Raw genomic sequence first — 23,620 nt, 5'->3', positions numbered from 1 at the left:
TGCACATTTGTGGCTATTGATATTTCTCCTGGCCATCTTGATTCCAGCTTGTGCTTCATCCAGCCCAGCATTTCTCATGATCTACTCTGCATATAAGTTATATATGCAGGTTGACAATATACAGCCTTGACATACTCCTTACCTATTTGGAACCAGTCTGTTGTTCCATGTCCAGTTCTAACTGTTGATTACTGACCTGCATACAGATTTCTCAAGAGACAGGTCAGGTGGTCTGGTATTCCCGTATCTTTAGGAATCTTCCACAGTTTCTGGTGATCCACACATTCAAAGGTTTTGGCATAGTCAATAAAGCAGAAATAGGTGTTTTTCTGAAACTCTGTTGCTTTTTTTTGATAATCCACTGGATGTTGGCAATTTGATCTCTGCTTCCTCAGCCTTTTCTAAAACCAGCTTGAACATTTGGAAGTTCATGGTCCACATACTGTTGAAGCCTGGCCTGGAGAATTTTGAGCATTACTTTACTAGCGTGTGAAATGAGTGCAATTGTGCGGTAGCTTGAACACTGTTTGTTATTGTCTTTTTTGGGATTGGAATGAAAACTGACCTTTTCCAGTCCTGTGGCCACTGATGAATTTTCAAATTTGCTGACATATTGAGTGCAGCACTTTCACAGCATCATCTTTCTGGATTTGAAATAGCTCAACTGGAATTCCATCACATCCACTAGCTTTGTTTGTAGTGATGCTTTCTAAGGCCCACTTGACTTCACATTCCAGGATGTCTGGCTCTATGTTGGTGATCACGCCATCAGAATTATCTGAGTCATGAAGATCCTTTTTGTATAGTTCTGTGTATTCTTGCCACCTCTTCTTAATATCTTCTGCTTCTGTTAGGTCCATACCATTTCTGTCCTTTATTGAGCCCATCTTTGCATGAAATGTTCCCTTGGTATCTCCAATTTTCTTAAATTGATCTCTAGTGTTTCCCATTCTGTTGTTTTCTTCTATTTCTTTGCACTGATCACTGAGGAAGGCTGTCTTATCTGTTCTTGCTCTTGTTTGAAACTCTGCATTCAAATGGGTATATATTTCCTTTTCTCCTTTGATTTTTGCTTCTCTTCTTTTCACAGCTATTTGTAAGTCCTCCTCAGACAGCCATTTTGCTTTTTTACATTTCTTTTTCTTGGGAATCGTCTTGATCCCTGTCTGCTGTATAGTGTCATGAACCTCCATCCATAGTTCATCAGGCACTCTGTCTATTGGACCTAGTCCCTTGAATTTATTTCTCACTCCACTGTATAACCATAAGGGATTTGATTTAGGTCATACCTGAATGATCTAGTGGTTTTCCCTACTTTCTTCAATTTAAGTCTGAATTTGGCAATAACGAGTTCATGATCGGAGCCACAGTCAGTACCCAGTCTTGTTTTTGTTTTTGCTGACTGTATAGAGGTTCTCCATCTTTGGCTGCAAAGAATATAATCAGTCTGATTTTGGTATTGGCCATCTGGTGATGTGCATGTGTAGAGTCTTCTCTTTTGTTGTTGGAAGAGAGTGTTTGCAATGACCAGTGCGTTCTCTTGGCAAAACTCTGTTAGCCTTTGCCCTGCCTCATTCTGTACTCAAAGGCCACATTTGCCTGTTACTGCAGGTGTTTCTTGTCTTCCTATTTTTGCATTTCAGTCCCCTATATTGAAAAGGATATATTTTTTGGATGTTTGTTCTAAAAGGTCTTGTAGGTCTTCATAGAACCGTTCAACTTCATCTTCTTTAATATTGCTGACATGCCGTAGACTTGGATTGCCATGATGCTGAATGGCTTGCCTTGGAAACGAACAGAGATCATTCTGTTGTTTTTGAGATTGCACCCAAGTAGTCCATTTCGGACTCTTTTGTTGACTATCATGGCTACTCCATTTCTTCTAAGGGAGTCTTGTCCACAGAAATCGATATAATGGTCATCTGAGTTAAATTCACCCATTCCAGTCCATTTTAGTTCACTGATTCCTGAAATGTCAAATGTTCACTCTTGGCATATCCTGTTTTATCACTTCCAATTTGTGTTGATTCATGGACCACTATTCTAGGTTCCTAATCAATCTTGCTCCATAGAGCATTGGACTTTTTTGATTTGCAGCCAGCTCATGAGGCACCCAGTTATCGAGCTTTTCCACCTTTCCATTTTGCTTCAAATACTGATTGACAATAGAATGGTCAACATTGACTTCTTCGGTAACTTTTGTATAGTTTTAAGAGGATAGCTTCAACAGTCCTCTCAGTTTGTCCCTGTCTACTTCCAATGACTGGCCACAGTGCTCCTCATCTTCAGAACTCTCATCTCCTTTGCAAACTTCTTGAACCCCCACTGCACTGTACATTCCTTAACAATTCCTGGGCCACATGTGATGTTGATGTTGTGAGTTGTCTCCACTGATTTACAACCCATTTTGAACTAGAGTTCATTTCCATAGTCTAAAATAAATATAAACAATAAGTAATGTTATTTGCAAAAAAAAAGCAAGAAATACACATTGAAACACACATTTATTTAAGAATGTATTCTGCTATCAAATGGCAGAGTTCAGCAGTGCAGAACCACAAGTGCTTTTGCACCAACCTAATAGAATTAGCTTTGAGAATTTTCTTTTAGGTAGAGAAAGAAGGATAGTAGGTCAGAAAAAAAAAAAGAGAGAGAGACAACAAAAGGTAGTTAAGGAGCATGGCAGTTAGGTTCAAGTTATGATATGACATTTCCAAAAGATGTAGTTTGAAAAACATTGCCTTAGTCAAGGAGTCCTTTAAGAGGGTAATGTTGCAATGTGAGTTTATTTTAAAGACTTCCTCAAACCAAGAAAAATCTGGCCAATTTAATAACTGGGATTTTCTTCCCTTTTTGATGTAAGACCCTCTTCCTTTGAGCAGTTTTATTCATATTGAAAATCCCCTAAATGTGCCGATATTATCATTTTAATTAACTTGAATTGCCATAACAAAGGACTGCCATAACTCCAGACTAGGTGGTTTAAATTAAAAAAAAATTTTTTCTCTTTGTTATGAAGACTAGGATTCCAAAATCAAGATACCAAAATTCAATTTCTGGTGAGAGCATTCTTTTCTGGATTGCAGATGGCTGCCTTCTCACAGTTTCCTTATATGTTGTGGGGGGAGAAAGGCAGCAATCCCATCATGAGAGCCCCATCCTCAAGATTGTATCTAAATTTAAATATCTCCCGAAGATCCCATCTCCAAATATCATCACATCAGGGGTTAGGGCTTCAAAATATAAATTTGGGGGGACACAATCCAGTCCATGGAATTATCTTTGTTGAAATAATTTCATTTAGAAAGATAGCACTTGAATTAGACAATGTGAAACTGAATTTAAAGGACAAACATGTGAGAGGCTAGCAATGAATGGTCTAGGGGCCTCGTGTGTTCGTGGAACGTTTATGATGTTGCGTCTAATCTCCACTGGATGAATGTTTGGTTATCTGGAGCTAAACTGTCACGAACAAAGCAAAACAAGCTGGGGAAAGTTCTCATGGTTCTGTGAGAGGTGATCCAAAAGCAAAGTCTATCTTATACAGCTGTTCATTAAACAAGATATTTTATTTGTCAGTTCTTTGGGCTGGCTACAGGGTCACTCTTGTTGAACTTACGTCTATCCACTTTCCTATTCATTAACCTTTATATACATGAAAAAGAAAAATATGAGAACAGTCAGACAGACCAGCAATATTTTTAGTAACAAGACAGATTTCTACCAAGTGTGAATTTTTAAGTCTGATCAGAAAATCAAAAGATCCTAAAAGCCAAGATCAATCTCTGACACAATTTAGTACTATGGCAAGAGAGAGCATTCTTCATGCTTTAATAATCTCTAACTGCCATTTGTTCTTTTCCAACATGACAAAGAAGGGAGAAGATAAGTGAGGGTGAAGCTAAAGTGTAGCCATTTGAAACACTGACCCTGGCCTACCCCTGTAAGAATTTACAAAGCTAGCATTTTTCTCATAGCTATTTTAGGTTTTTGCCAGCTTATCAAAAAAGTCACATCTTTCAAATTCCTTTAGCATTTTTATCATCCATTATTTAATAAGGACACTAATCTTGGCTTCTGTTTGGTAATATTTGTACTTCCCATAGTAAATGACAAAGGTGCCATTACTGTGATGTCATATTCTATGATGGCAAATTGGGCTAGTATCATTAATGACATTTTTCTGATACTGATATACCCATGTTTTATTTTATGTCATCACAAATACAGCATTGGTAATCTAAGAATAAATTAATATATATCAGAATGTGAATATTGAAAACTCCTATTTTATATATACATAAAATTATTCATGGACCTGTAAAAATTATTTCTCATGTCAAAAGAGGATTGGAATATTAAGCAGTCATACTAAAGAACTTTTCGAAGACTGGGCTTTCTCTGGGCAGAAGTCAGTAGACTTTCAGAAATAGTGTTACAATAAGTGTCTAGTGGAAAGATTATAATTGAAGTAATAATCTAAAAAGTCTTGTGGACTAGGAATCTTCAGTTCACACTAAAATATAAATTAAATTATTCTTTGTCTTATTTCAAGTCAGTTCAGTTCAGTCGCTCAGTCATGTCGGACTCTTTGTGACCCCATGGACTGCAGCGCACCAGGCTTCCCTTTCTATCACCAACTCCCGGAATTTACTCAAACTCATGTCTATTGAGTCAGTGATGCCATCCAACCATCTCATCCTCTGTCATCCCGTTCTCCTTCCGGCTTCAATCTTGCCCAGCAAAGAATTATTTGTCTTATATAAATGTACATAATTTCAGGACACTGCCAGTAATATGTTGGAGAAGGAAATGGCAACCCACTCCATTGTTCTTGCCTTGAGAACCCCAGGGACGGGGGAGCCTGGTGGGCTGCCGTCTATGGGGTCACAGAGTTGGACACGACTGAAGCGACTTAGCAGCAGCAGCAGCCAGTAATATAAAATATAGATGTGACTTTCATCCATCCAGGAAAGCAAATGAGGCTTGAGGAAAGGGAGTGTTCTGGCTAAGAAAACGATTCTTCGCAATTGAGATTAGTTGGAAAAGGTACATGATTTCAAATAGTTAACCTTTTGGGAGACCTAGAGGAAACTGAGAGGTTTGGTATTGCTGTTGTAGTTTCCTCTTCCTCCCTTTTAAATTGCATGGTGCTCTTATGCGAATATTGGGCTCTTATTTGTTATATTTGGTTGAATCCACAGAATGTTTGTGTATATCTTGACTTACTTGATTATGTTGCTAGAGTCTTTTCTTTTACTCATTGTATTAGTAGTATATATTATTCAAGATTAGCTTCTGTGTAAATTTAGACTTTGTTTATGAATTGAGAACATTGGTCCCACAGGATGAAATACCAAACACTTGGCTTGATATTTGTGTCTTGGCCTAACTTGACCCTAATATAATTTCGACCTATGCAATTATACTTTCCCAGTTTCACTAGCTCAGTCATAGATTGTGACTGTGCTAATTTTCTCAAAGGCCACCCTTACTCTGACTTCTTTATTTTACTTCAGTTGAACTGTCTACCTCCATTCAAATTATACTCAGAATAGTTGATAATGTCATTTTCTCTTCTAACTTGAAATTTAGGTGAAGAATGAACAGATTTCTAAATACTATGAGATTACTTCACCTGAAGCAGAATAGAAGGCAGCAAAGAGAAGATGATTGTTTTATTGTTTTTGGCAATTCAAAGTCTGTTCTAATGGTAGTAATGGGTGAGCAGCCTAAAATCATTAGCTGCAATATATTCAAATTTTTGTGTTATTTAAATCACCTATTGAAATTATATACCTTACACATTTCTTTGTTTTTTGTAATCCATATGTAAAATTTTGAAGAGTGGAGTTTTCTAGGACATAATTGAATAATTTATATAACTTCTTAGAAGTGAAGATGAACATTATGCTGATTATATTCTACCTCATACTTTTGCAAAGTGAAACCCATTAAATAATTGTCAGTACTACAGAACTAAAGACTAATCATTTATGTCTCATAACCTGGGAGAAAGTCTTCATATATCTAATGTAATTTCTTCAACAAAGATTAACAGTTCATTTGATACTTGTTCTTTTTTTCTGGTCAGCCAAAACGATATTGCCAAAGAGGGAGTGGAAAGGGGAGATGGGGAGAGAAGCAGGAAGAAGGGGAGAAGGGGCTAAAAAGGGAAGGAGAAGGAGGAGAGGAGACTTATTTGTCACCTGATGATACTGACTGTATTCCATTTGCATATATAAGGAAAAATAGAATTAACTGCTAGAAAAAGTTTTGCTTACTTAATAATAATTCATTAGTTGAAGATATTCAGTCTAGTTCAAAAATTAGTCTGAAAGATGTGAGAGAAAACTTACTGAGGTCTTTCTGGAAAAAAGAAGAAAAAAATTACCTAGAATGCTTTCTTTTATTACAACCAGCAGAGTAGTCTAACCACTATGTTTCTGTTGGTGTTGAAATAATTCCCTGAAGAGATAGGGCTTTTTTTCTGTTCTTTCATTATTGTAACTTCAGAACTTAGAATATGGCTGACCCAAATGTGGACTTAAGTATTTTTTTAATAAATTTTCTTGTTTATTCAATTAAAGTACAATGGATAAATGTATAAAGTACTAGTTATTCACTATTTTAATTCATATTAGATTATAAATTCCATGCCAATTAAAAACTAAAATGTGTACTGCTGCCTTGATTCATATTTTGTGTGTAATAATCATCAGTATTAGAAAAAAATAAACATCTAACTAAGTACCCAAGGCAAAACACCTTTGATTGGGCTGAGAGGAGAAACAGGAAGTAATTATAAAAGTTGACACACAAGGCAGTTAGATATACTTTTGTTTGATAAATCACAGCACCTATAGGAAAATTATATTCAACACAGTTTTATTCACATATAGTTAATTAGAATATTTCCTTTTCACACTTTTTAAATATTTCCTTTAAAAAATTATAATTTATTAGTGGTTCTATTTTGCTTTACTTGCTTTATTGACAAATTCATGTAGAATATTTCTTAAAATATATAATATTGACACACTTATCTAGAGAAAATGATAATAAAATGCATTTTACTTTAACTGCCCTTCCATTTAGGAAATAACTATGGCCTGTGTGAAATGCATTTCAAATTGTTTATATTCTGCTGTATGAAGCACCTTCTTTCCTCTCAAACTTTTTTCTGTGTTATAAAGCCTAAGATACTGGATTAGAGAAATTTTAAGTTAAGCATTATTTAAATAATATATGCTTTGTCATTCTCATTTTCCCAAAATGATTAGCAACTGTGATTTCATCTTATGCATGGAAAATTCACAAAGAATTATTTTGATTGGTAGAACAGATACTCATTTATTTGTATTTGCTATAGCAAAATTGCTCCAAGGATAGCTCCAAGGCTCTTGTAAAGTTTGAAATGAAAGGCATAACTGAGAAATTCAGGGCATTTACCAGACTTTTTTAAATCTCCAAGTGAATTAAATTTATATGTAGATATATATGGGCTTCCCAGGTAGTGCTAGTGGTAAAGAACCAGCCTGCCAATGCAGGAGACATAAGAGATGCAGATTCTATCCCTGGACTGGAAGATTCCTTGTAGGAGGGAATGGCAACCCACTCCGGTATTCTTGCCTGGAGAATTCCATGGACAGAGGAGCCTGGTGGGTTACAGTCCATAGGGTTGCAAAGAGTCAGACACAACTGAAGTGATTTGGCATGCATGCACGCACGCACACACACACACACACACACACACACACACACACAGAGACATATATAGCTGTTAAGATTTTTTATTTCCATAGTATGATATCATAGACAAGTGATGAATGAGAATTTTAGCTATCAGTCAGTCCTTTGTAATTTTCATTTATAAGTTTTAAACAGACTAACATATGGACCAGTTTTTGTGGCACGTAAGAATGTTTTCTATATCACTGAGGTAATACTTTGAATGAAAACATGTCCAGGGGCATCAAAATATGTATGTCATTAGTTATATGTGTTCTTTATGAATATGTTGCTTAACTATTGCTGTACAACACATTTTCCTAAAACTTAATGGCTTTAAACAGCAAACATTCATGTTCCATGATTTTTTGGGCCAGGCCAGGAATTCAGACAAGGTGCAATAGGGCGAATTTTCCTCTGCTCTATGATGCTCAAGATATCAGGTAAAATAAATGCACTTTCACTCACATTCAGTTATCAGTTATGCCTGTCAACTGTGGGCCAGTAAGAACATCCATGTGGACTTCAATTCCTTACAACATGGCAACTGGGTCCCCACCACCAGTGTTCCAAGAGAGAGCCAAATGGAAGGCACAGTGCCTTCTATGACCTGGCCTTGAAATCATAGGATACCACCACATTCTTTTAATCAGAGCAATCACTAAGGTGGTTTTTCTGTTCAGCCACTCAGTCGTGTCTGACTCTTTGCCACCCCATGGACTGCAGCACCCCAGGCTTCCCTGTCCTTCACTATCTCCCAGAGTTTGCTCACACTCATGTCTGTTGAGTCGATGATGTCGTCCAACCATCTCATCCTGTCACCCGCTTCTCCTCCTGCCCTCAATCTTTCCAAGCATCAGGATCTTTTCTAATGAGTCAGCTCTTCTCATTAGGTGGCTAAATATTGGAACTTCAGCTTCAGCATCAGTTCTTTCAGTGAATATTCAGGGTTGATTTCCTTCAGGATTGACTGGTTTGATCTCCTTGCAGTCCAAGGGACTCTCAGCAGTCTTCTCCAGCACCACAGTTTAAAAGTATCAATTCTTTGGAGTTTAGCCTTCTTTATGGTCCACCTCTCACATCCATACATGACTACTGGGAAAACCATATCTTTGACTAGATGGACCTTTGTCGGCAAAGTAATGTCTCTATGTTAGATATGTATATAAATGTACGTGTGTGTATAAAATGTATATATGTACATATGTGTATTATATAAAATATTTATATATGTACTGTATATGCAAATATGTTCACACATGCAAACTCTATACAATAAATTTTTAAATAAACTAACAATCTAGATCACATTTGGAAGAAGGCATCCAAAATGACACAGTAATAAACTTCTCAAAATTAGAATTATTGAAGCATGAATGAGCTGAATGTTCTGAATGGACATGTCAGAGAATTCCAAATGGGAGAGGATAGTAGCAGGAGCACCATATACTTGGCCATTAGATAAAAGTTTGGACTGAGGTTTATTTGATTTATTTATGATTTATTTAATTATTAATATTAGTACAAGTGGTTCTTTAGTCCTTTTCCTAAAACAACCATGATATTAATCTAGCAGTGCTTCCATAACCAAGCACCACAGACTGGGTGGCTTAACAGAAATTTATTTCTCACAGTTCTGGACACTACAATTTTGGGTTCAAAGTGTCCATAGGTTTGATTTTTTTTCTTTTTAATTTTTTTTTCCTGAGGCCTTTCTCTTTGACTTGTAAAAGCTGTCTTGTCCCTTTGGCTCACTTGATCTTCCATCTGTGCATGCCTGAGTTCTTATCCCTCCTTCTTTTAAGACTACAAATTGTATTGGGTTAGGGCCCACCCTGATGACCTCATTTTAACTTAATTTCATCTTTAAAAACACTTCCTCTGTATACAGTTACATTCTGAGGTATTGGGGATTAACTTCTTCACATAGGAATTTTGGGGGTGGGACATACTTTAGTCTGTAACATCCTTGAGATATTTTTTCTGTTTAATAAAATAAAATTTCACTATGTATAAATTTCTTATTCTGTAGTCAAGAGAGAAGAGGGAGTCAGGAGGAGTTTATAAATACTTGTTCCATGATCCACATTCAAGAAAGTCTTTGGCTATTTCAGCTTGCATTTGATGTGTCAAACATGCATTTTTGCCTGCCCCAAACATATTAGTGCTTGAGTTATCATAATAAAATAGGTAACCTTGCAAACTGAAGGGCTTCCCTGATAGCTCAGTTGGTAAAAAATCCACCTGCAATGCAGGAGACCCCAGTTCAATTCCTGGGTCAGGAAGATCTGCTGGAGAAGGGTAGGCTACCCACTCCAATGTTCTTGGGCTTCCCTCGTGGCTCAACTGGTAAAGAATCCACCTGCAATGTGGGAGACCTGGGTTCGATTCCTGGGTTGGGAAGATCCCCTGGAGAAGGGAGAGGCTACCCACTCTGGTTTTCTAGCTTGGAGAATTCCATGGACTACAGTCCATGGGGTTGCAAAGAGTTGGACACGACTAAGTGGCTTTCACTTTACAAACTGAATTCACAACTTTGCATTGTTCTGTTTTCCTGTATCACTCTTGAGGTTTGCATTTTATTCCAGATAATATTTGCACGATGTAAAGATACGTGAAAATAACTCTTCAAATGCTGAGGCAAGAAATAAATTGAGATTAAATTGATTAAAAAACATGAAATTTCAAGGAATGAAATTTTAAAACAAACCTGATAACTGTCCAAACATGTCACAGAATGAATGGTTGCCGTTGTACACAACAGCAAATATATCAGAATTCAGATAATGTGAGATAAGCATTATTAAATTTAAAGTTGGTTTTTGCATTTTATAGTTTTGTCCAGTTTCCAGGATATAGTTATTTTCATGTCTACTTCTATATACACTTTTTCCCTAATCAATTTGTATTTGAGGATTTAAATAGTTTCTATGCACTTCTTTTACATTTTCAACAATATTCCAAGATGATATTATCTTACACAATATGATTGTACAATGTATTTCAAAATTTTAATTATTATTCAAGTTACCTCTAAATAAATTGGAAGTCTCTACTTGCTTTCCCCAATCCTTTTTTTTTTTTTTTTAATTCATCCATACTTCACTGTATCTTTTTTGGTAATATACTGAAAATTGTGTTTAGTTTCAATAAAGGATCAAGTAAATATAAACTGTAATTATGTGTTTAAATAGAAGTGTTAAAATTTCTGGATACTCAGCACCCTTACTTTTCCCCCTCCTTTCCACTGCAGTATGGCTTCCAGTGACTGGAAGTCTTCACCGTTTCTCACTTCACTTATTTCAATAGCATCATCAGTGGTCTTACTTTATCTTTTTCTTCTACTTAGATGTTGCCTAGGCTGTTTGTAGAAAATATAAAGCTGATTATGTTGTTTCTTTGTTAAATGATTGGTAGCACATTGTCATTAACTTCAGCATCAAATACTAATTATATTTCAGAGGTGCTTAGAAGATCCTTAAGGTATTGGCAGTAATATACATCTCTGTTTCTTAATTTCTTACATCTCATCTGGACCCCAGCCATATTGAAGGACCTGAATTTCTCAAGATAGATATTATTTTCTCATATCTTGATTTTTTTTAGCACTCTGTGCCTGGCTAGTATTTTTTTCTTTTCCCTAATGCTCACTTCATTTTTCTTTAATCTCTCATTCACTAGACAAATATTTGTTGAGAGCTTCCTGTATTATATATGCATAATATATAAGTTACATAGTGAGAACTAAATAATAGGAAGTGAACAAGATAGCAACAGTACTACTATTAAAATCTTATATATATATATATGCTACTATATAAAATCAGATATAAGAATATTGCTAAATATAAACATAATTGAAAAATATTAACCATTAAGTTTATTACTTTAGAACACTTGATGCATCTTATTTAAATGAGAATCAACATGAAGTGTGGTCAATATCATGGGAATTTGAGGCAAATCAATTGAATTCTGGTGTGGCTTTTTCCAAGTCATGTGACCTTGACCACTGTATAAATGGGGGCAATAATTGTACTTAAGGCACAGACTTATTCTGAGAAGTAAAGACAATATTCTGGTTTTTCCAGTAGTCATGTACAGATGTGAGAGTTAAACCATAAGGAGGGCTGAATGCTGAAGAATTGATGCTTTTGAATTGTGGTGCTGGAAAACACTCTTGAGAGTCCCTGGAACTGCAGGGAGATTCAACTGGTCAATCCTAAAGGAAATCAACCCTGAATATTCACTGAAAGGACTGATGCTGAAGCTGAAGCTCCAGTATTTTGGCAGCCTGATGTGCAGAGCCAACTCATTGGAAAAGACCCTGATGCTGGGAAATATTGATGGCAAAGGGAGAAGGAAGTGGTAGAGGATGATATGGTTAGATAGTATCACTGACTCCATGGACATGAATTTGAACAAACTCTGGGAGATAGTGGAGACAGAGGAGCCTGGCATGCTGCAATCCATGAAGTGGCAAAGAGTTGGTGAACAACAACCAAAGAAAATACTATAAGCATAAGTGCAAAAACTAGGCCTACCATATAATGTTCTTTAAGCATTTGTTAAATAAAAATTAGCCTTTCAGCGAGTTGAACTTTACTGATGGGTTGTTTTGTGGTAAATACGTAGATCCTGAACTTTTTTTTTATGTTTTAAAGTACTCTTGAGGAAAATTTATTCTGAAGACATTAAAGCTCTCTAGAACATAGAAGAATCAGCATAAAAATTAGAAGTAGGAGAGTGAACATGGTTTATTTTTGCAATTAGAAATAAAGAAAAGTAAAAACAAAAAAAAAAGAGAGAAAGAGAGAAATAGAAAAGTGAACACTTCCAGGACAAAAAGCAAATTCTTTTTTTTTTAAGCTTACAATTTGCTCATTGATAGTAAACTATGTTGATGAATTGGCATGGTGAATTCAAATATATTTATAAGTGATACTTGTAAGTTAACCAGGCTTCCCTGGTGGCTCAGATTGTAAAGTGTCTGCCTGCAATGTGGGAGACCCGGGTTTGATCCCTAGGTTGGGAAGATCCCCTGGAGAAGGAAATGGCAACCCACTCTAGTACTCTTGCCTGGAAAACTCCATGGACAGAGGAGCCTGGTAGGCCACAGTCCAAGGGGTCGCAAAGAGTTGGACACGACTGAGCAACTTCACTTTCTTTTCTTTTTATAAGTTAACCATGCTCTAGCTATCCTTCGTAATTTAAATGTCTTAATCCTGCATGAAAAAGATAGGTGCCTCTCCTAATTAATCTTTGGCCTTTTTTGTGAACATTACTAAAATTTATTGCTTTTTTTAGTGCTTTAAAATTGATTTTATAAATTAAAAGTCCAAACAAAGAAGTTTAATAATTAAGTCAATCAGTGTTGATGTATAAAACTGTAGAGAAAGGTCAACTTAAAATATCAGTGTTTAGGTTTTGCATCTCAGTTTATTATGAGTGTGAAAGAAACATTTTGTAATAATGGAGAATCATTTCATGTGATACATTCTTTGAGGTGTGATAAAAGGTTACATGGTGAAATCAGACTGTTCAATCTTAAACCTAGAAATGATTTCTATTCTGCCCCAAGTTATACTGATTTTGGACTTAGGAGTCCAGTAGGTTTAATCATTTTTGGTGTTCATATATTTTAACTACCTAGAAATAAATGAGGTTAGTGCTTACAACAAAAATTTAGGATAAATAACTCTATGATGCTTAAGCATTTTCATTTATCTTTAAACTCTATTTGTATAATCTCATAATCAATGGTCAGTTTCTCATGTCTGAATCATTCTTTTCATAGTAACTGATGTTTGCTGATAACTTACCTCCTCTGGATGTAGTTCCAGCAGTTCTACATGTGACCTTCTCAGAATGCCCCGGTTGGTGACCCCAATCTTGGGGAAAAGGCTTTACCTATCCAGAAAGAAATAGGAACTTTAATTTTTCAGTCAGCCTTCCTCTAGTAACTAGCCATTCCTAGTAACAGAAGCCTATGATGGAATTGTCTGCACTTCATGCAATACATTTACAACAACAATTCTTTTCACAGAATAGCAAATTTAGCACATAAATTTGTAAGTTAGTGCCTCAAATAATTATTTGCATCTTTGGTTGGAAGTGAAAAATGTATTTTTTTTTTCAACTAATGGCAGCTGGAAACCTACTTGAACATGCAGTACCTTGACACTAACTCATGCCTTTAAAGTTATATTATTAAGTAATTACCTGCTTTTCCATAAAATTGCCTTTTTAAAATTTAAAAATTAACAAAATTTCATAGATTTGAGAGCTAGCTTTATAAGGACAGTTAAATATTGTGAGTAATTAAAATTTGGGAATTCCTGTTTGTTTTCATTCTCTGCTCTCTTTAAGCCAGTTTTTCCCATCATAAGAGTTAAATCTGAATGATGAACCATTTATACTTGATGTGATTTGGAATGTATAGAAATCATCCTTGCCTCAAGCTCAGGTTTGTACAACTTTGAAAGTCCCTAAATGTGCCACTATAATTCAGTAACTTAGATTAAAATCAAAAGCCCCTGGAAGTATGGAAATAGATGAATTTGAGGGAAATCTATGAAATTAGTATTATCTCTTTATCTATTTTAGAATAATCAACTAGACTAGTCACAGTGCCTTCTGAAAATGTGATTTTTGTAGGGAAGAGAAAGGAAGAAGGAGGAAAACTTCAGAAAGTGAGATTGAATTTAGTCTGGTTACATTAGAAAAGCAGTTTTCCTGAAGGAATTTCAAGAAGCTGTACTGACTTGAGGCCAATATCAGTATTTCACACGTGTTCATCCACTCTGTTCTCAGGACTATATTTTAGCATATGTTTTATTGTTACTGTTTATAAAAGTAAGAAAAGATCCCTATAGGAAATTTGGAAAACACTAAACACTATAAAGAGGAAAATGAAATCACCTGCTCTCGAAGACCCCGAATTTTAACTCCTATACTAATTTTAAATGGTGTAGTGTATAAGCAATATTTCTCAATTATAAGAAAAGTGTGCCTTCTTGTTTCATAAAATTCAAAATAATTTAAATAATTATCTTATTCTAATACTTTTTGTAAAAATTTGTCTACTTAATCTTACAAATATGAAAAAGTATGAACAATTATGAACAACTATTCCATAAAGATTGTGTGTTGTTTTCTTCTTATATCTCTAGCATGTTTAAAACTGTATACTCATTGCCTTATTAGCAAAGTGGTAAGGTAGAGACTTGTATTGGCTAACAGTTATTATTCTCATTTTACTTTCATTGATCTTGTAGTGTAGACTCCTTTCAGAGTCTAGCATAAATGCACTATTTGTATCAGAAATATTTAAATTTCTCTCTGCTTAATTAGAAATCTGTAAGGTATTTTATCTGGGAGTTTAAATAAATATCGTGTCAATATATAGACTTTTCATTTCCATTGCCGTTCTTTTTTTTTTTTTTTATTGGAGCCTAATTACTTTACAATATTGTGGTGGTTTTTGCCATACATTCACATCAATCAGCCATGGATGTACATGTGTTCCCCATCCTGACCCTCCCATCTCATCCCATCACCTCGCTTCCTCCCCATCCCATCCCTCAGGGTCATCCCAGTGCACCAGCCCTGAGCACCCTGTCTCACGCATCGAACCTGGACTGGTAATCTATTTCACAAATCATCCCACCCTCACCTTCTCCCACAGAGTCCAAAAGTCTGTTCTTTATATCTGTGTCTCTTTTGTTATCTCTGATATAGGGTCATTGTTACTGTCTTTCTAAATTCCATATATATGTGTTAATATACTGTGTTGGTGTTTTTCTTTCTGGCTTACTTTGCTCTGTATAATAGACTCCAATTTCATCCACCTCATTAGAACTGATTAAAATGCTTTCTTTTTAATAGCTGAGTAATATTTCATTGTGTATATGTACCACAGCTTTCTTATCCATTCGTCTACCAATGGACATCTAGGTTGCTTCCATGTCCTGGCTATTGTAAACAATGCTGCGATGAACATTGGGGTACATGTGTATCTTTCAATTCTGGATTCCTCAGTGTATATGCCCAGCAGTGGGATTTCTGGGTCATATGGCAGTTCTATTTCCAGTTTTTTAAGGAATTTTCACACTGTTCTCCATAGTGGCTGTACTATGTAGTTTGCATTACCACCAACAGTGTAAGAAAGGAGGCAAGAATATACAATGGAGAAAAGACAATCTCTTTAAAAAGTGATGCTGGGAAAACTGGTCAACCACTTGTAAAAGAATGAAACTAGAACAATTTCTAACACCATACACAAAAATAAACTCAAAATGGATTAAAGATCTAAATATAAGACCAGAAACTATAAAACTCCTAGAGGAAAACATAGGAAAAACAGTCTGTGATGTAAATCACAGCAGGATCCTCTATGACCCACCTCCCAGAGTAATGGAAATAAAAGCAAAAATAAACAAATGGGATCTAATTAAACTTAAAAGCTTTTGCACAATGAAGGAAACTATAAGTAAGGTGAAAAAACAGCCTTCAGAATGGGAGAAAATAATGGCAAATGAAACAACTGACAAAGCTGGAAACCTATCCATCACCAACTCCTGGAGTTTATTCAAACTTGTGTCCATTGAGTTGGTGATGCCATCCAACCCATCTCATCCTCTGTCATCCCATTCTCCACCCACTTTCAATCTTTCCAAGCATCAGGGTCTTTTCAAATGAGTCAGATGGCCAAAGTATTGGAGGTTCAGCTTCAGCGTCAGTCCTTCCAATGAATATTAAGGACTGATTTCCTTTAGGATGGCTGGTTGGATCTCCTTTTAGTCTAAGGGACTCTCAAGAGTCTTCTCCAACACCACAGTTCAAAGCATCAATTCTTTGGCACTCAGCTTTCCTTATAGTCCATGTCTCACATCCATACATGACTACTGAAAAAACCATAGCTTTGACTAGATGGACCTTTGTTGGTAAAGTAATGTCTGTGCTTTGTAATAAGCTGTCTAGGTTGGTCATAACTTTTCTTCCAAGGAGCAAGCATCTTTTAATTTCATGGCTGCAGCCATCATCTGCAGAGATTTTGGAGCCCCCCCAAAATAAAAGTCTGTCAATGTTTCCACTGTTAGCTTATCTGTTTGCCATGAAGTGATGGGGCCGGATGCCTTGATCTTAGTTTTCTGAATGTTGAGTTTTAAGCCAACCTTTTCACTCTCCTCTTTCACTTTCATCAAGAGGCTCTTTAGCTTCTCTTCACTTTCTGCCATAAGGGTGGTGTCTGAGGTGTCTGCATATCTGAGGTTATTGATATTTCTCTCAGCAATCTTGATTCCAACTTGTGCTTCATCCAGTCCAGCATTTCTCATGATACACTCTGCTTGTAAGTTAAATAAGGTGGGTGACAATATACAGCCTTGACATACTGCTTTCCCAATTTGGAACCAGTCTGTTATTTCATATCCAGTTCTAACTGTTGCTTCTTGACCTGCATCAGATTTCTCAAAGGCAGGTCAGGTGGTCTGGTATTCCCACTTCTTGGTATTCCCTCCTAGAGATCTAGGTAAATGTTTTCATTTGGTCAGAAGTTTATTGCCCTAATACTTGAGAGACACCTCTAGAAGAAATTAAGACTTTTTTAAAACCTGGAAGAAGAGAGAACATTTCTTTCTTGCCCACAGGAGACTACTACCATTAAGCATATTTCTTGGAATATACCAGTTATTTTACTAAGTATTTGCTGAATAAGTGAATGTTATCTCAGAGGAATGAATCAGTAGTTTTCATCCTTAGTCTGTTTCATCACTAGCAGTGTTTAAGGCAACTGTGAAAATTTAAAATATAATATAGTTTTATTCTCCCAGCTGTGATGAATTTATTTGTTTCAGACTCAAAGCTCATGCCAAGAATAAGTAGAGAAAATTAAGTTAAAAAATTAATTTGATGGTATTGGAGAGATTGAGGAAACCTGGGCTCCTCCTCTTTGACACATATTGGGCAGAAATCTTTGCCTCTTGAGTGCCACAAGAGTGCTTCAGATTCAGCTCTGCTTTTAGTGGTTATCTATTTTATATCGTAGACTCTAGTGTTAAGCAGATCAATAATTCACCAGATACTTTTAGGGTAAAATTGAAGAACATTGGGATCATTTCTTACATCTCTTTTCTTTGAGATCACGGCCCTACACTATTTGGCTGACTTGCATGCTTCTATTGTATTTTTGTCCTCTCTTTCACTAATGTGTGCTGTCATCTTTAGTATTTGCTTCTTTCTACATCATCATCCCAGTCATGGTTCTTGAAATGAGTACTTAGATCAGTGATTATTGGTCATTCATTTATAATCAACTCAAATATCATTTGCACTACTATCAGTTTTTATTTCTTTGCCGCACTTTCATTTCTATTGACAAATGACTTCCTTAGATTATCCATTTTTTATAAAATGTCACATGGGTTTATAACTGGGAGAGAAGGAAGAATTGCGCCTATATACTTAGACCTCTGTGCTTAAACTAAGTATGGGCCTGCATATCCATGACAGGCTTTGAAAGAAGTAGTATGTGTGTCACTGGTCATGATTAGCATCTCTTACTTGTGTAGTGGTTTGTGGAGATTGGGCTTCCCTTGTGGCTCAGCTGGTAAAGAATCCGCCTGCAATGTGAGAGACTTGGGTTTGATTCCTGGGTTGGGAAGATCCCCTGGAGAAGGAAAAGGCTACCCATTTCAGTATTCTGGCCTGGGGAATTTCATGGATTGTATAGTCTATGGGGTCACTAAGAGTCGGACACGACTGAGAGACTTTCACTCAGTCACTCACTTGTGGAGATTAACTGTGTTTAATTTGTGTACTTCTTATTCTTCAATGCAAAGCTTAAGTGGAAGAATTATAAAGTGTAGGCAACAGATTTTCCACTGTGTGGCTTATAGAAAGAAAAGAAAAAGTATTAAGGTCAGTGGAAAGACAGACTAGAAAATGATAATTAAAGATAATTTAATGATAATATTTTAGTTTAATTATCTCATTTGTCTGAAATTTAAAAAGAGAATAGTTAAGAAATAGTTATGACATTTATAATTATTATTTCTAATAAAACAGTTTGCCGGGAGGATTCATACCATTCTGTGGTTTCATGTGCTGCTGTAGTTCTCACTCCTGTGGAACCCACAATAGAGATGAAGAAAAGAGAAGAACTCAAGTTTCGTGAACCTTCAAAACAGTAAGTTGTTCATTTGGTTTTCCAAGTTTTGTAAACGTTATTAGATAATTAGATAACTGATCAAAGTTAGATCACTCAGAAATTGTGATTTATAATGGATATGTTAATACTAGTATATTGAGAGAACAGAAATAAATTGTGCATATTAAAAGAAAAAAGACGATTTATTCTGTAATGCCTCAATGAATAGCTTCTGTCTCTGAGTTTGTGTGTTTGAACTATATACCATTCAGGTTTCATTTGATACCTTATTTTGGTGATGTGAATAAGTAGACTGAAGCCCTTTATTTTCTTAATACTATGATTATGTATGTACTGTTCTTGGAACCCTTATTTTATAGCTGTGGGCTTCAATGGTGCAAAATATGAAAATTTTTAAATATAAATTTCTTGGGCTTAAACAGGTTTGTACTTTATAAGTAATTTATTTTTAACTTTACACTGGTTAAAGTTTGCATATTTTTCCATTTAAACAGATCAAGCTTCACTTAAATTTAAATTTGATCTTTTATTGAATAAATAATATTTTTTGTTATAATGGCCAGAAGAATTAAATTCATAGTAGCAAATATAAGATACATGAAGTTGAAATATCTAATAAACTAGGTTTATTTCTAGTTATGTATTAAGTAAATTAAAAGGGAAAACCAGCTGATTTTCTAGTGAAAGTGTTGCCATGCTTGCTTTAAAGTCTTAGGTTGGAGACTAAGGGATGTATGGTGTTGCCAAGGCTTGCTGGCTACAGCAGGAGTTACCCTGAAGTACCTAGTGTTTTCTTCTATTCAGTTCAGTTCAGCCGCTCAGTTATGTCTGACTCTTTGCGACGCCATGAATCGCAGCATGCCAGCCTCCCTGTCCATCACAAACTGCTGGAGTCTACCCAAACCCATATCCATTGAGTTGGTGATGTCATCCAACCATCTCATCCTCTGTCGTCCCCTTCTCCTCCTGCCCTCAATCTTTCCCAGCATCAGGGGCTTCTCAAATGAGTCAGTTCTTCACATCAGATGGCCAAAGTATTGGAGTTTCAGCTTCAACATCAGTCCTTCCAATGAACACTCAGGACTGATCTCCTTTAGGATGGACTGGTTGGATCTCCTTGCAGTCCAAGGGACTCTCAAGAGTCTTCTCCAACACCACAGTTCAAAAGCATCAATTCTTCAGCACTCAGCTTTCTTTATAGTCCAACTCTCACATCCATACATGACTACTGCAAAAACCATAGCCTTGACTAGACGGACCTTTGTTGGCAAAGTAATGTCTCTGCTTTTTAATATGCTGTCTAGGTTGGTCATAACTTTCCTTCCAAGGAGTAAGCAGCTTTTAATTTCATGGCTGCAATCACCGTCTGCTGTGATTTTGGAGCCCAAAAAACTAAAGTCAGTCACTGTTTCCCCATCTATTTGCCATGAAGTGATGGGACCAGATGCCATGATCTTAGTTTTCTGAAGAGCTTTAAGCCAACTTTTTCACTCGCCTCTTTCACTTTCATCTATTAGATTAACTTTATCATACTTGTTTGTTTCTTGATGTCTTTCTACTGGATATGCTCCTGAAGACCAAGTTTCCTAGAATATGATACTGCCTGATACTCTGTGAAATCAATTAGAAAATCTCTTAATGTTATATGCAGTAATGTTGAATTCAAGTGGAGCAATGTTTATATTTGATGGCATGAAAATAGTGTTAATATTCTCATTGTAGAGGAAGGAAATACTAACCAATTCAGAAAGATAGATTATAATTCAATTTTAATACAATCTAAAAGTGAACTACTGTTAATATAGTCTAATTTTTAGATTTGAAAAGCCTTTTTTTGGTCTAATAGAAAGAAGGTTACATCTCACATGTGCCAATTGAATTATATTAGAAAACTCAAATGCATTTTTTGTAATTATGTATGAGTTTATATATTTGTAATTTGGATTTTAAATTCCTTAATTATCTTTCAATGATTCTATGTAAAACTGGTGAATCATATTATTTGCTTACATAAAATATATTTTCCATTCTTAGCTACTTCATTCATTCTTCTTTACTCTGAGGTCTATATTGAAGTAGACAGTACTTGTTAACTGGCCATTTCTGTTACCCTACATTCACTCTGATACTCCTCTGTGTTCTCTGAATCTACTTTCTTTTTTAAACACTCTCTCTTAACTGCATTATTTATTTCTTTTTAAAGGTTTTGTTTTTGTTTTTCTGAGTCAGAGAGATATTAGTTAAAAACTTTTTCTACCTATTAGGTGGAAATTTGAGACATTTTACTTTACACTCTTTATCTTTTTTTCTATATCTGTTATTGGCATGATATCACCATCTTTACAGGGTCATTTTGAGTGTTATGTGAAGTGATATTGTTAAAGGATCTGAAATCTAAAAATCCACAGAAGTGTTAGTTATGTTTCCCCTTTCATAGCTTCTAACTATCAGCATTATTGACCTGATGATTTACAGTTACATACTCTTCTCCTGAAGACTCTTCCTAAATGCAATCTAATGTATCAAGTTCTTGACTGGGCTTGTCTAACTAGGTGTCCTACCAGAATCTTATACTAAGTTTGTTTGAACCAAATTAATGACTCCTCTATCCCCCTCAAATGCCTCCCAGGTGGCGCTAGTGGTAAAGAACTCACCTGCCAGTGCAGGAGATGTAAGAAAGAAAGGTTCAGTCCCTGGGTTGGGAAGATCCCCTGGAGATGGAAAATGGCAACCCACTCCAATATTCTTGCCTGGAAAAATCCCATGGACAGAGAGGCCTGACAGGCTGCAGTCCATAGGGTTGCAAAGAATTGGATATGACTGAAGCGACTTAGCACTAGCCCCCTCCAGCTTTTTCCTTCTGATGTTTATATTTGTGTAAAGCAACCATTATTCTTATTTTCTTAAAAAATCTCAATATGTTTTCCCCTCACATCCAGATTCAATTAGTTATTGATTACTTCATTAATGTTTGTTTATATTTTTCTTACCATTTGAGCTGACCAGAAAGGCATATACTTCTCATATTTCAGAACTCTTCTAACATGTGTGTTCACTGTGATCTTAATGAAACCATTCAAATAGTGATCATCTATCAAATGGACATTACGTATGACCTCCATACCTCACACTGCTGTTTTGAGAATTAAATGATAGGTATGGCTGTGTGGCCAGGAAGATTCCATGGAGAAAATAATGGCTACCCACTCCAGTATTCTTGCCTGGAGAATTCCATGGACAGAGGAGCCTGGTGAACCACAGTCCATGAGGTCGTAGAGTCAGACACAACTGAGCGACTAATACTTTACTTTCACCTGACTGTATGACAGGAACACAGTATAATTCAGACGTAGTGATTAATTTAAAACTTTTGTTTACCAATGAGAGAAGCCTCAATGTAAATTATTTCAGAAAAATCAAGGGTGGTGATTGTAATTGCCTCATGTAATTGAAAGTATAAAGGTAGAAATTTCCTGAAGTATGGTTAATTTGGTACTCAGACAATATCATGGGGAGTTATTTTCTCCATCTGCATCTCTTTTCTCTGCTTTCCGATTTGTAGTTTCTACTTTCAGAGAGGTTCCTCTAGTGACATTACTGCCTTCAGCAGGTTCTGGGATGAATTTTTATTTTTTCATCAAATCCAGAGGTAATAAATGGTTTCTCATTCCCTTTAATCAAAATAATAAGTGTCCTATATATGTGTGTCATTGGCTTTGACCAGCTTAGCTTATTTGACATGACTATCTTAAAGCAATCACTATACCCAAGAATATTTGATGATTTGATTGGCTAGAACCAGGTTACTTGACAAATCCTGGAGGAGAGGGTGGAGATAAGAGAGCAAAAGCATGTCCACTCTCAAAATATGGGTCATGTTGGTAGAAGAAGGCAGCTATGGATGCTAGGAAGTCAAAATAATGGATGCTCAATATAAGTAGTAATATTAGCAACATTAATTTAAAAACTCAGAATTATTTATTATGTTTAAACTATAGACTTCTAATACATTAAAATACAGTTATGTATATCTTAATTTCTTGTTTTAAATGATTTATGACTAATTTTATTTCAAATTATTTGGTCCAGCTGTGCTATTGAGAGGCAGTATAACTTGATGGTTAGGAAGTCAGATCTTGGACTAATTTTTGGTACTTTCTTAACCATAGTTTGTATCTTTTTAATGTAGGATTTACTGTATCTTGCAGTGCAATATCTAGGACACAATATGAAGTCAAGAATATAAAAAAATTTGTAATTTTTACAACAAATATATTAGATACATAAACATATCAAATTTTTATAAATAGAATTAGCAAAGTCCTGGGTAGTATTTGATTTCTGTATTTTGGATTTCCCATTGGGAAAAATAATAACTCACCAATTTAATATTAAGGTGTTTGAATGCTGTATGTTGAGACATTTTTTTGGATACTTAATATTCCCTTTAAATTCAGGATGGAATTGTTTCTTTAAGTAAATTTTTGTCTCTAACTTTACACACTTCACATGATGAATGTATAAACTGTTGAGTCTTTGAGACATAGGATAGGACTCACAGAATGCATGTAGTTAAGAACTCAGTAAATCTCTTGCTAGGAAGAACTGCAATAATCTCAGTATATGGGCTTTAGAATAAAGCATAAGATTGTACATACAAAATAATATGTAAGAATATATTTTCAAGGCTATTCAAATCTAGGTGAAGAGATAAAACAT

General features: G+C 35.6%; 1 protein-coding gene across 5 annotated transcripts in view; it reads left to right on the top strand.

Annotated features, from left to right (window-relative positions):
• The window catches only part of CCSER1 (coiled-coil serine rich protein 1), a 1,396,414-nt gene that overhangs the window by 310,595 nt on the left and 1,062,199 nt on the right, over positions 1 to 23,620 (top strand). For all 5 annotated transcript variants that reach the window (XM_061164390.1, XM_061164391.1, XM_061164393.1 and 2 more), the window contains exon 5: positions 18,799 to 18,919. In XM_061164390.1, the coding sequence (XP_061020373.1) occupies positions 18,799 to 18,919 (121 nt within the window). The remainder of the gene's footprint in view (positions 1 to 18,798; positions 18,920 to 23,620) is intronic.

This window comes from Dama dama, chromosome 17 (genome assembly GCF_033118175.1).
Source record: "Dama dama isolate Ldn47 chromosome 17, ASM3311817v1, whole genome shotgun sequence".
NCBI lineage: Eukaryota > Metazoa > Chordata > Mammalia > Artiodactyla > Cervidae > Dama > Dama dama.
Note: the sequence above shows the minus strand (reverse complement) of the source record. Positions and strands in the feature narration are given on the sequence as shown.